The 14,368-nt window shown below is 38.1% G+C and overlaps 2 protein-coding genes across 2 annotated transcripts; one reads left to right on the top strand and one right to left on the bottom strand.

Moving 5' to 3' along the window:
* The first annotated feature begins 6,086 nt into the window (after positions 1-6,086).
* LOC307021294 (uncharacterized protein) lies at positions 6,087-10,426 on the top strand. Its single transcript, XM_079653284.1, has 2 exons — positions 6,087-6,416; positions 8,932-10,426. Exons 1-2 carry the CDS (start codon positions 6,234-6,236, stop codon positions 9,232-9,234), a joined length of 486 nt encoding a protein of 161 aa, XP_079509410.1. The 5' UTR covers positions 6,087-6,233; the 3' UTR covers positions 9,235-10,426.
* Positions 10,427-10,456: 30 nt separating this feature from the next.
* Positions 10,457-11,622, bottom strand: aard (alanine and arginine rich domain containing protein). Its single transcript, XM_079656601.1, has 2 exons — positions 11,114-11,622; positions 10,457-10,955 (listed from the first exon to the last, which is right to left on the bottom strand). Exons 1-2 carry the CDS (start codon positions 11,336-11,338, stop codon positions 10,833-10,835), a joined length of 348 nt encoding a protein of 115 aa, XP_079512727.1. The 5' UTR covers positions 11,339-11,622; the 3' UTR covers positions 10,457-10,832.
* Positions 11,623-14,368: the final 2,746 nt, after the last annotated feature.

Raw genomic sequence — 14,368 nt, 5'->3', positions numbered from 1 at the left:
AAAGAGCTGCACTTAGCAAAAACCCTATCAACTTTGTAGACATGGTAATACATTTTTGGATTGAATTTGATCCTGTCATTTATTCACTAAATCACATACTTCTCCTCAGGGACGTTCACAGACATTTGGAGGGGCTATTGCTCTAAACTGGAAAAAGGGCCTCCCCCCCGAAAAAAAATATAAGACCAAAACCATTATTACATTAATTAATTTGAACAGTAATTCACATCATCATCTCATAACAAAATAAACTAAGGCAACTACTTGCTAAACACACTGGGATTAACACTCATTTATTGACGCTGAAATAACGTTTATCAGGGAATGTTTAAATAACCACAGACATCATAATTATATACATATTAATAATATAAGATATAATATGTTACTTTTGTGACTGGGTAAGTACACAACACGGGAGTCGGGACGTCACGTGCCTCAAAGGTTGAGCTCCCGCCCACGTTGAGCTCATTGTGGCATTGCGCAATGCGCACTGCATTGAGGGGTACTACTTCTATAACGGTAGGAATTAATGAATGAATGAATGAAAACTTTATTACAGACTCAGGGTCCAGATAAAAGACAAGACATTACATAGATAAAATACAAGGCATTACTAAATTACATACACAGCATAACAGGAATGTGTCAGGAGCCATTGTCAAATAACCAGGAAATACACATTTCGATTGCTTCTTCTGTTGTTTACATTTATCTTTTGGTATATTTGGCTCCATCGGAACACTTTGATGCACATTCAGTACCAGTGTGTGAGGTTGTGGTTGCGATGCCGATATCCGGACGCGTACAGCGAGGACTACAACATGACAATGAGGTGACTGGGGATGTATGTTCAAAACATTGCAGACGTGAATAAATAATTTCAAATATACTGTATTTCTATGCATCAAACTCAAATAAAACACAAACTCAAATAAATGTTTTTCTTTTATGGAAAATTAGCAAAATGTACAACCAGATATATTCATACAAGATAATAAAGGATAATTGTCAACAATTTTCTTTTTTTCAAGCCATCAGCATAAATATCCTGGATCATAAAATCCATCAGTTGTTTAACAACTTCTGAATCCATCCCCTCTTGGTTAGCCCTACAGCTACTCTCTCCCTCCAACACACACACACACACACACACACACACACACACACACACACACACACACACACACACACACACACACACACACACACACACACACACACACACACACACACACACACACACACACACACACACACACACACACACACACACACACGCGGCCATATTTTTTTTATGAACAAAATTAGTAGAAGCGGGAGGGCTGAAACAGCTTATGGAAAGTAGCCCTCCCGTGCATCATCCTAATACAACATCGGCATTATTGTGTCAAAAACGAAAAGAAATAAAGAAAACAGGAGAAAAAATGCAATCAAAGTTAGGGCAGGAAAACAATAAATGCGCATTTATATATACATATATATATATATATATATACATATATATATATATATGTACCCTATATCTACCCTATATCTAGTTTTCGTATATATATATATATATATACGAAAACTAGATATAGGGTCATTTTCTGCACATGTCAATAGCAGTTTCAACTATCTTTTTTTGGAAAGGAAAATACTATATACAAATATGTACACATGTACTTGGCAAAAGAATAATAATAATATATGCATAATTGCATATAAACATTGTGAACACTTATTTTCAAGTGACTTTCTTTACATTCATATGTTCACGCTGTGGTTTGGAACTGCTTTTGAATGTTAAATGTTGTGCATAACCAGTACTGTTTTAAGCTGTACTATGTCAAGACATTTGAATAGATTGAGTTTTTTAAATATGGGAGTTGTGTGTTCCTATTTACCAACACCACAGACTATTGGTAATACTTTTTTTTGGGATGTTATTATTTTTTGTAGATTTGTTGAGTACGTGTTTCCCCATATTTCGGAGCAGTAGTAAAGGTAAGGGAGAAATAGACTGTTAAAAAGAGTATTTTTTCTTCAAGAATGTTCTTAGTATGATACAAAATACCTGTTGTTTTTGACAGTATAATGCAGTCATTTCTACTCTCAGACTTTGTATTGAATAACATGTCATTTGTTTTGGCCACATTAAGTGATAATTTATTAACTGCAAACCAGTTACATAGTATTTCTAATTCTGCATTCACAATTTTAACAAGATCGCCAAGATTATGACGGGAGCAGATAATTCAAAGTTCTGGTTCAGCCTCAATATATTTGGGGAGAATTCAAATGATCCGTCTTTATTTGTAGACAGCCAAGTCCCCTCCTGTGTTCGGTGAAGCATTATATGCTTAAAAATCCAATGTAGGATATAAACACGACTAAACTGCAATGATAGCAAAGCTTGTGTGTTTTTGAGGTAATAAAGTCCAAATCATCGTTGGGCTGTCAGCCAATGAGTGATTTCTAAGGAAGATGAAAAATGTAAATTAAACATTGTTGAGAAAATGCTGCATCTCTTGCATTTATTGACATAGAGGAGCCTTACTGTTTACCTTTTTAATATAATTTTTTGTAATTTTCAATTGCTTGGTTTTTGTGAAATTAGCCTGTTTTCCTATTAAAGACATTTGCAGATTATCAAATATATTGAAATTTATTTTATTTGCAGATGACACTAATATTTTTTGTTCCGGTGACAATTTGAAAGAGCTGGAAGTGATAACAGCAGAAATGATTAAAGTAAACATTGGTTTGACACAAAAAAATTATCATTAAATATAAGCAAAACAAAGATTATGTTATTTGGAAAACATAAAACAAATCCACAGGTGCAATTAATACTAGATGACATAAACATAGAAAGAGTATATGAAATTAAGTTCCTTGGTGTGGTTTTAGACCACAACATCAGCTGGAAACCTCATATCACTCATGTACTGTAAAAGCAAAACTGGCTAAAACTATCGCAATATTGGGAAAAGCCAGACACATTCTGGACTATAACTCATTGTATACTCTATATAACACACTCATATTGCCATATCTGATTTACTGTGTGGAGATTTCGGGAAACACGTATAAAACCAACCTACAGCCGTTAAGCACATTACAAAAAAGGGCTAAAAGAGTTATCAATAATGTTGGATATCTTAAACACACTAATGTATTATTTTTGAAGTCACACATATTGAAGTTCATTGATCTGGTTCAATTTAAAACGGCACAAATCATGTACACTACAGAGCAAGACATAATCTACTTCCTATGAAATTAAAAACTCTGTTCGTAGACAGAGAGGGTGGGTATAATTTGTGAATATTGTGAAGCAGGCCATTATGCATAATAAGTATACTATTGATATATTTTTTTCCGGTTATTTGAAAGATTTTTGTCATTATTTTTGTATACTTTTTAATCTAAAAGCGCCTTAACCAAACCCCTCCTCCCACATCTCTAATAATGAATACAGATATATTTGAAATATATCTATATTTCTGTTTTATGTTTTATGACTTGATTTAATTATTTTACTTTTCTATTTCTATGTTTCTGTTATGCACCTATTGGCCAACCCTAAAGGACATTCCTTGTAAGTAAAAACATACTTAAACCAGATTATTATTCCGAAATGTATATTTATATTGTGAATTTAGGATACAAGTTTGGTGAAGTAAAAACAACATCTTATTGGACTGATTGAATTGTCAAACAGTCCTCCACCACTGAAAATGTGTTTTTCTTTTTGTTTCATATCTTGGGTTTATGAGGTTCACTGTGCGGAATCATTTATACTGTTTAACAGGAGGCTGAAGGTTCCTCTGTGCTCACTTCAAATAAGAAGTGCACCTAAGGCATGATCTTTTACTTTTCAGTGAACTCAGAGACATCTTGTGTCCAATGGATACACTTTTTAAATATCCTAATAGCCTTGTATTTTGTTCAATGGGGGAGGGAGGAGAAAGAGGTGTAATTTAAATACTTTTAACTTGGAAATGTTACTTTTTCTTTAGAAAAAAACTTTTTGTAGAAAAGAGTTTAAAATTTAAATTAATGCAGAGTAGGCCTACATTCTTCATGTTTTCAAACATGTCTGGATGGGGACGTTTTGTATATCATGTTTTTATCTTAAAGAACAATACATAATTTTAAAATCATATGTTGAGATAAGACACTCAGTCTGAAAACCAAATTGCATTTTAGTATTGAGACTGAGTGCCATTGCCAATAGTGTTCAACATGAGTTCTGGAATGTTGTCCTAATGTAATTATAATGTTTCTCAAGCTCAGAGTCTGTAGGGAAGTCCGCTACAAGAATGAATGGTCCTTTTTTACTCTGCAAACATAATCTCTAATCCGAGAACCAGTTGTTGATGTTTGCTTCCAAAATGTACAAGGGGCCTACATTGAACCATGTATACAGTCTAGAGTGGTACAAATCTCAGGAAAAATAGCTTTTTGAAACCCAGGATGTTGATGGTGCTATTCTTTATTTTTTTGCTTATTATGAATATTATGATTATTGCTATTATTATGGTAAAAAATAACTAAATTCCTTACACTTAAGTACTGTACTTCAGTGGGCTACTTATGTAGGTCCATGTTATGCTCCCTCATACTCAACCACTTTTCAGGGTAAATATTGTACTTTTAATTTACTGCAGTTACTTGATACAGAATTTACTTGGCAGAATTAGATTAATAATTCCAAAAATAAAATCAGCAAATAGGATAAGATGATAGGGGGAAATTAATGAGCTCCCCAGGTGTATATGAAGTCATTCAAATTAGTCCAGCTGCAACAATAAAGTAATATGATGTACACTTAATGATGTACTGTATGGCTTGTCCATCAATCGGAAGGTTGTGGGTTCAATCCCAGGCCTTCCAGGCAATGTCGATGTATCCTTGGGCAAGATACTAACCCTGAGTTGCTCCTGATGGGATGGCCATGGTGGGTGAATGCTATCTTTCTCAAGCAAGTGGCACATTGCTCTGTATGAATGGGTGTGAATGGGTGAATCATGACTTGTAGAATGTGAAGCAGGTCGTAAAGACCTGATAAAGAGCTATACGTATATACACAACAGCTATAAATAGAGATTGACACAGGGCAATAAAAGTGTGATATTGTTTTCATTTGTACACATTCACCAAGCTAGTGGTGACGTCAGAGTGCACACAACCTACGTCCATGCTCTTCAGTCTCTTCGAAAGCCGCATTAGGATCACGAGACAATCACACAAAAGACGTTTTGAGAGTGGTAACGTTTGTTTTCTGGATTAGGTCTAAAAGTGGAGTCACTGTGACTCTCTAAATAGCTTTCAATGTGGCTATTTTGGTCGATACGACTGCAAGAAAAGGGGCACGTTTGATTTGTGTGTGTGTGTGTGTGTGTGTGTGTGTGTGTGTGTGTGTGTGTGTGTGTGTGTGTGTGTGTGTGTGTGTGTGTGTGTGTGTGTGTGTGTGTGTGTGTGTGTGTGTGTGTGTGTGTGTGTGTGTGTGTGTGTGTGTGTGTGTGTGTGTGTGTGTGTGTGTGAATAGATGATGTAGTGAGGTTGCTAGGGGCTGCAGGTTGAGAGTAAAATGGAACGAGAGGGGTTAGTTACACATGGCTGTTCACACTGTTCTTAGGATCCTGACCCTGCAACGGGCCACTCACCAGTTCATGAGAGCCCTAATTACACTGAAGCCCTGCCTGTGCATGTCTGTCAGTGTTCATGTGTGTGTATCTGTGAGTGTGTCTGTGAGTGTGTAAAGTGATGTCCTCTGCATCCTATTCGAACGGACACAAGCAACAGACCCGAACCACTGCAATATATATTTTTTAAAGATACACAACGCTTGTTGCCTAGGCCACGTCTGCCAGCCTCCTGTCCATCTTAAGGATCCTTGTGTTTGTGAGCCTGATAAACGACCCCCCCCCCCCCCCCCTTAAAAAAAACTCTGGTAAACAACTCCTCTTAAGGCATCTGGACAATGCACTGACGTCAGACGTGCTTGGTCAACATTCACACTCGACACTGAGAAACAGGCAGAGAGCAGAGAGGGGGGGGGGAGACAGGAGTGTGGATGAAATAGGGAAAGAGGGTGACTTTCTCATAAGTCGTCAGAACTGAGAGGGATCTCATAACAGAGGAGACAGAGGGATCAGACGAGGCTGTATCTGCACTACAGCTGAGAACACACAGCAGAGAAGAAAAAAAGTTTGACATATTCAGGATATCACTAACCTGACATGATGGAAGTCGTCCTAACCAGACTGCGGGACTTCTCCTGCAAAACCTCCACCTTTGATGACAGTAAGGCAGCAGGACCGAGTGCATGCAGGGATCCTCGCAGCAGGGCGGGATGCACAGCTGGAGAGGAAGCTGGTAAACTGGACATAGAGAGCGCACTAGCCTGGCTGCGAAGAGAACTGGTAAGAATGAAGCTGTGTTCTCATGATGATGATGATGAAGTCCATATCAACGTTTTTTTCTTTGTGGAAATTATATTTTTCTAAGTATTTAATTCTGAGGTTTATTTGATATGTATTTCTTTTTAAAATTGATTCATTTATATGTTACATCTCCAGTGCTTTGGGAGCTCCAGAATTTAAGATGATAGGAGGCCTTTTGCATAAAAACGCTTTAGGTTTTTAAATCATTTTAGAAAGTTGAATTGATGAACAATGAAATGCTACATTTTACCTCTATTGGGTTATTTCTCCTTGTGGATGTTGGAGGAAATAAGCTTAAGTGGTATAAAGAGCAACAATAGTCAAACAAACACTTTAACCTATAAAACACAAGGTATGGGTCCTGTGTGAAACCAAACCAAAAGTCAAAATGTTTTGTTATTTTAATTTTAGAAAATACTACGTTTCTACATTGACAAGTAACATAATACTTTATATGAAGTATGTAAAAAAAACAATCCTAATTTAACTACCAATCACAATCTTTTTCTAGACCAAGTCGCTATAATGCATGAACTTTCACCTTACGAATCATTGGCTAACAATTGGTTGTATCGTTTAGGTATGAGGACCTTTTGTAAAGACTCCCTTAAAGTATTTTTGTTGGTAAAACTTTCACTCCAATCAGGATTTGAGGCATTTTTACATTGTGGCAGTGCTTTGGTTAAAGGATCTGAATATTTGAATTTGACATGCTGTGAACTCGAGTTTCACTGTTGAATTGAACCTTTCAGCCAAAGGGAATTTGGCAATGACAATGTAAAAGCACTTTATTGGTCGTTAGGCTGAAGATCAAGACCTTAGTCACCATAGTCAACACAACAAGATGACCCCTGGGAGCATCTTGCCTTTTTTTTCTTTGTGGGAAGTTATTACCTTTTTGTTTCTGAGATGCATGTGGGTCATGTTGTTACAATGTCAACCCTTTTCAAACCATTCTCTCCGGTCAAAGGGGTTGTGTGTGTGTGTGTGTGTGTGTGTGTGTGTGTGTGTGTGTGTGTGTGTGTGTGTGTGTGTGTGTGTGTGTGTGTGTGTGTGTGTGTGTGTGTGTGTGTGTGTGTGTGTGTGTGTGTGTGTGTGTGTGTGTGTGTGTGTGTGTGTGTGTGTGTGTGTGTGTGTGTGTGTGTGTGTGTGTGTGTGTGTGTGTGTGTGTGTGTGTGTGTGTGTGTGTGTGTGTGTGTGTGTGTGTGTGTGTGTGCACCTCTGTCAGTAACTGTGCGGCTCATTGTCACAGTCTGATACATCTCTTGGTGTTTAGTGCATTCACCCAGACAGCTCGTCATGGTAACACAGAGGACACAGAGGTGGAGGAGGAGAAAAGTCATGTGTAGTAAAATCAGAGTCCTCCTGCTTATTTTAATAAGATCCTGCTGTGTAACAGCCTTGAATGAAATCAGTTAAAAGTCACATGATGTTGAATATGATGTTGAACTTGAATATCACATGACAGGGTTTACCATGTTGTCAGAGAAATGTAGATGTTTTGAGGATTTTCTCCATGTTGGCTTAACGTTTGAGTTTCAAAGTTCAGTCTTTACCTTGGAAACAGCAGTTAACAAAACTATCTAACTTCATGTTCCATATAGTAGCTGCTATTGAGCTTTAATCTAGAATAGATATGAATCCGTATCACCTCTATATAATGTATGTCCAAATGCTGGTTAGTCCATGGCTATCTAGTTTTATCAATCAAATTGCTTTATTATCTAATCAATCATACCTGGGATTTTTACTTGGTGAAATCTTGATAATCCAGAAAGTAGAGTCAAAGAAAGACTATTGATTTTTTATCCCAAAAGGCACCAATTTACCATGTATTTTCCCTTGCACTGACCAATAGTAAACCTAGGAGGTTTTGGGTCACACACAGACACGCACACACACGCACACACACAGCACACACACTCTCACACACACAAACCAACACACACAAACCAACACACACACACACACACACACACACACACACACACACACACACACACACACACACACACACACACACACACACACACACACACACACACACACACACACACAGTGTCCAGTACAAATCTTCAGAAAAGGGCTGGATCCACATTTTTTCTATCATTTTTCAAGTGTGGACAAAGGCGGTAAAACCAGCATCTTTCAGCCGGGGCTCACACTCAGTCTGGTGGAGTAATTAAAGAGAAAAGAAATGCAGAATGGCCCAGATTCCTCTCTCCTTATAGGACAAAATTGGACTCTGAAGTTTGTGGAACTCAGAATATCTTATTTTGTTCAATGCTGGCAATTAGACAGCCTCTTATAAAAAAGGGAAGAAAAAGAACAGCAGTAAGTTGCATTTGCATTTGAAAGAAGGCAACGCTCAAATGGTGTCACACTAAGCAGGAACCTGCTCAGCTTAATGGTGCAAGAAACGGAAATTTCAGATTTTCCAGCAATGAAAGTATTAGCAAAAAGGAGAACTGAACTTTTCCCTTTGTATTTGCAGATGGAGATGCGTTCTCAGGACCAAGCTCTGATCCGGCAGCTGATGGATCTTCACTCCGGCATCCAGGAGCTGAAGCAGGAGTTGTCAGAGGAGGAGCAAGAGAAAGAAACAGATGAGGAGGAAGCAGAGGAGGAAGAGGAAAGCAGCTACTGGGACTCTGAGAGTGAACAAGGAAGTGGCAGCGTCTACTCGTCCGGCTCAGGAGGGGTGGGTGTTGCCATTTCCTGTCTCAAGACACCTCCATCCCTTTACTCAAGGGTTTTATCAAAGAGGGTGTTCAACAGGAGGAGCTCTGTGCCTTGAAAATAATAAGAAATATAACTTTTAAAGTCTCTCATCAACTTAGGTAGGCAGTCAACAAAGACAAGGTGGTGCTATATCCCACAATAAATGTGCTTTCTTCTATGTATTTTGTTTTTCTTGAGAGAAGCAAAGGGTTTGACTGGAGTTGAGGGGAAAAAAGGAAAGGCCTGCTGTTCGTACAATTTAAACCCCTTAATTTAAAGCCATTTTAATGTTTTCTTTAGCTTACAATGTATCCTTTCTTAATTCATTCATTCACAACCATTTCAGACAGGTTGAATTTAAAATAACTGTTGGGTGTTTTTGGAAATACACTTATCTAAGTTTGGCAAAGAGTTCAAGACAGGAAACCGAGGGAAGAGCTAGCTTGACTGCTAGCATGTTGACTTGATTTTTTGTAAAGATTAAAATAAATGTGATATATTGTTATTTTGAGAGAAATAGGGGTGTTTAAGGTGGCTTTTGTTGACTTTAATAGAGCCATACTAGCTGTTTGCCCTCATTCTCTTAGTCTTTATGCTAAGCTAACAATGACTAAAACAAGAGCAGTCTCAATTTTGTCTTCAAATTATTTATTTTTTAAATGTCTAAAAACATTTTAGTAAGTGTAGAAATGTGACAGAGGATATAATAAGTCCTGTATCAGACATTGACCTAAAGGCAATCATTCATGTCTTTGTGTAGCATTGTGTGTGTTTCAGAAAAGCAAGAGAACGTTTTTTTTCACCCGATACACTCAAATGAATGTTAACAGCTGCTTGCGACACATCAAAGCTGGTTTTACCAAACACTGTTGAGATTGCGATTTTTGTATATTGGATATATCTTGTGAATACATTCTATATATATATGTGCTGAAAGCTCACTGACCTTTAACGACTGTAATGGCATGAAGAATGGAATTTCAATGCAGCAGCCTGGAGTTCATGCTTCGTTATTGTTCACATGCAGTGATGAATCATTCTGGAGACAATGTGACACTATTCTTGAATACCTCTTTGAGAAAGTATTATAGGGATACTTTAGTTAGTAGTCAAGAGGAAACACACCTGTGAATCCATCTTTGAAATGTTAACTGGGTCAGATTGTTTGTGTATAGAATTTAATATTGAATAAGCTACTTATGTTGAGTGTGAGACATGGATTAACAAACCATCCTGAAATTCAAACAGGTGCTGTACTACAGTATACTATGCCATCAAAAATAAATATATGAAATCACTCATGGTGCAAATTGTATTTATTGTCAAATCACAAAACATGTCAACATAGAATTTGGACAATGTGGTTTTCTATTTCAGTTTTACATTCATACGGCCTTGTTCTATGACCTAACAAAACATTTACATATAGGTGTCTTTAGTACAACTCTGCATAAGTGCAAAAGATCTATTCAAAAACAATGCCAGCATTACACAAAAGCGCTCATTTAACTCTCCTCTACCCAAATGACTTCACATGCAACAGTTGTCTAGTTTTACTATGACACATTTTACAATGAGCCAAGACAATTGATTCAATATTTTCTGTTCAGTTGCATTAGGACTAGAGGTTCCAAGAAGTCTTCAGCCAAAGAAAGGTCTCTTTACTGGGGCCGATTACTGCTGATCCTCCCCCTCTACTTCCACACCTCCAAAACTCTCCCTCCTCAGTCTTTGGATCTCTGTGTTGAGCCCCAGTAGTGTCTGAGCCAGCTGGAGGTCCTGTGAGCGCATCTCCAGCTGCATGATAACAATGAAAGAAATTAATCAGCATTTTTGAAAATGTAATGCATAAATAAAAGTGGATTTGAAAGTGATATCCATCAACAGATAAAGGCATTACAACAGAGGCAAACTACAAAGGAAAACAGCATATAAGAATATTTGAGTCAACTCACCAGTTCAGACCTCAGCCAGGTTATCGCTCCATCTATCTGCGCCCTCCGCAGCTCTTCGTTGGCTTGGTAACTCCTGCCGATGCTTACGGGTCTGACAGTGGATCCAGAGTCTTGAGGGTTTACTCTGGACTCTCCTGTTGCCCTGAAGGCATGAATCAGTTTGTTTTTGATGTTCTCCAGAACCATGGTGGACAAGGTATCCTCGCTGTGACTGTCTCGGTCCATGCTGGGAGGGTACAGTGTACGTGTGTGCCCTCTCGCGTGTTGCCTCCCAGCACTTTCTCATAAAACTCTGGGAATCTTCTTTACTCCAATAGATCTCCACCTTTCTGAACAGGTCTTCCTCCTCTCTCTCTATGTGAGCTGCACTCCACGCGGCCAAACTCTGTGTGCTCCTGTTCAGCAGCTGCAATCATCCCTTTTGCCTGCCTGGTGTTGAACTGGCTTGTTTTGTCATTGTTACTATGGAGAAACTGGCCTCCGCCTGCATGCCCCTTCTCCCCCGCCTCCTTCTCTTCCTCCTCCTCCTTTTGGTAACCCTAATAAGAATGGTGGAAGATCTCGGACAAAGACTATTGTTGCCTCCAAAAAGGAACTGAAAAGACCCCCCCCCCCCATCCACCACCACCACCACACCCTCCTCCTCTTTCCCCCCCTTTCTCAGTCAATCCCGCCCTCTTACAATTCTAGTGTGAGAAATCTTTTGCGAGTGAGCTCTCATTTGGAAAGTGTCCATGTGGAAACCTGTGCGTGTGTGTAAGACAAAATCCATCAAATACCAAGTGAACTTTTTCAGTGCTTCACCCTAAATAAGACCTGCTTGTCAGCTTAGGAGACGGACAGGTTGGACGAGGAAGGAGACACAGCCTCAGTGTTAGCCGATTCAGAGGCACAAAGGCCATCCAACGGTGAAATATAACCAGGTCCTTTGTGCCCAAGTTAAGTCCATTCCCTGTGGGGTTAGTGGGATGGTTTTTGGCGGTTGTGAGCATTTTCTTTTCTGACTTTTGTACAGAGATGAGACAGGGGTCTAGTGTATTTTCCAGCCTGACTCATGTGCCTGTCTGTGAAGAGTGAGAGGGCAAATGTGCAGGAGACACCACTCTCAGTTAGTGTTTCCCAAGGTAATTCTTTACTTTTAGGAAATATTTAGCTAGTTTCAAGTACTAAGTCATCGGAAACACAGTGTGTTTGTGAGAGAGATTTGAGACCTTGTCGTGTCCAACACCCCATTACAAAACGCTTAGTCCACACATTGACCATTAAATTATAATCCTATAAATGGCTTAGATTTGCAATTCTGCCATAGAGCCATCTGTAAAGATGGTTGGACGAGTGTGTTGGAGAGAGAGACAGAGTAGTGCACTCGTCAGAGCTCATAAGATGTGAGCTATGACACCATTTGTGCAGAGATCTGTGGAGCGTGAGAAGAGGTTGAAGGGATTGGGCCGTAAGTCTTGAAGGTCAAGGAAGCAGGGCAATACGTAACAACAATGACAGGGACCAGTGGTGGGATGTACTGTAACTACTTTTTGCTCAAGTACATTGAAATACAAATTTGAGGTACTTTACGTCCATGTCATACTTAATAGCCAACCTTTACTGCACTTGACCTTAAAGGCTAATATTGTAGCCTACTTCCATCAATTGTTTGGCTGTTTAAGTCACTTTCTAGATTACATATTTTGTCATCCCCTTGTCTAGCTAAATAAACAATATAAAAACACTTTTTAATCAGCTAGAAAATGCACTAACAGTATGTGAAGGAGATAAAACTAGCACAAACTTTAACATTTACAGAAATACGTTTACTTTTTATAATTGTATAAGTAAATGTTGCTGGTTCTTTAAGTAGGTTTTTGAATTTAAGACTTGCACCTATAGTGGAGTATTTTCACATTGAGTTATAAGTACCTTTACTTAACTGAATACTCACACACAAGCACAGACTGAGCCTCAGGTGTTGGGATAGAGCGGTATTTCCTTTAACACTGTATAACAGTCCGATGCAATGTATTTTTCGAGTTCACTTTTTAGTGTGTGTAAGCTGCAGAGATGCGGTTAGGGACCTGAACACTGAGGGCTCCAGGTTTGAAAAATAAGCCACTAAAGTGCCCTCTTGGATGCTCCTCTGAGGTTGTTCATTTTGCCATAACATTTCCCAACCTTTAAATGTATGAAATGTGACTGTAATTTTAAGAACATGCTTGTTAATGTTTTGGCTTGTATGTAACATTTTGCAAGTTAAACAATGTTCAGGATAAATCACAGGTTATTGTTGTTTGTTGTTTTCAATTTTGTCAAGTCCTATCATCAAACTTATCCGATTAATTCAAGTGAACTGCATGTGAGACAAGTCTAAATAAACTAGTCGAAATGTTTTTCCCTTGGGCTTTATGGTTTCCATGAAAAACACTTAAGTGCCACTTAAACATTGTGTTGGCTGTGCCTGTGCCTTGCCTCGATACAAATTTTAAAACAAATGTGTTAATAGGTTCAGCAAATATTATATTTTCAGACTCGCCTAGAGGATAACAAAGAAAAAACACGTACGTTTAATGTGAGAACGTATGTTGGAATTATAGATGAAAAATAGATTTGAGCAATGGACTCAGGAAGGGTTCAGTCCTACTGTTTACATTTTTGTAACTAAACGACAAGTCACTCCTTAAGTAATGATATTGGGGAAGCATTATTGGATTATTTTTCTTTTATATAAGTAAATACATTTAAATGTGATGTCACTACCTTAAATGATATTCCTTTATAGTTGTATTTACATATTAATTAAAGTATAGTATGTTACACATCATATAAGATTCCTGATGTTGTGTAACCTTTTAGCCAACTTTGCTGCCACCTGGTGGCAAATTTAGCTACTTGCAATCTCAAAAAACAGTCAATCATTTTACATTTATGCAACTTGTACTACTGCCATTTCTGCAAATTGAGAGATGTATATGGTACAAGGTCAAGTTTAGACACAATTGTACAGACCAAACAATATATTTGCAGAAGCCTCCTGTGGAAAGTTAAGCAAGATTAGGACTAGGATTTAAAACATAGATAGAACATAAAGGGTGAGAAATAGGTAGGAAAATAACGATATAACAAAGAAAAATTACACAATACAGAGTTGTTCTTAAATGTTTGCTACATTTATTTCGCGGGTATAGCTTGGGAATTTGCAGATTTATATTTTGCATAGAAAAAATTTGCTCAGTTTTGAAGATATGATACATTTTTTTAATAAGA

Source organism: Notothenia rossii, assembly GCF_949606895.1.
Source record: "Notothenia rossii genome assembly, chromosome: 10".
NCBI lineage: Eukaryota > Metazoa > Chordata > Actinopteri > Perciformes > Nototheniidae > Notothenia > Notothenia rossii.
The sequence above is the reverse complement of the archived record's forward strand: the minus strand, read 5'-3'. Positions and strand labels throughout refer to the sequence as shown.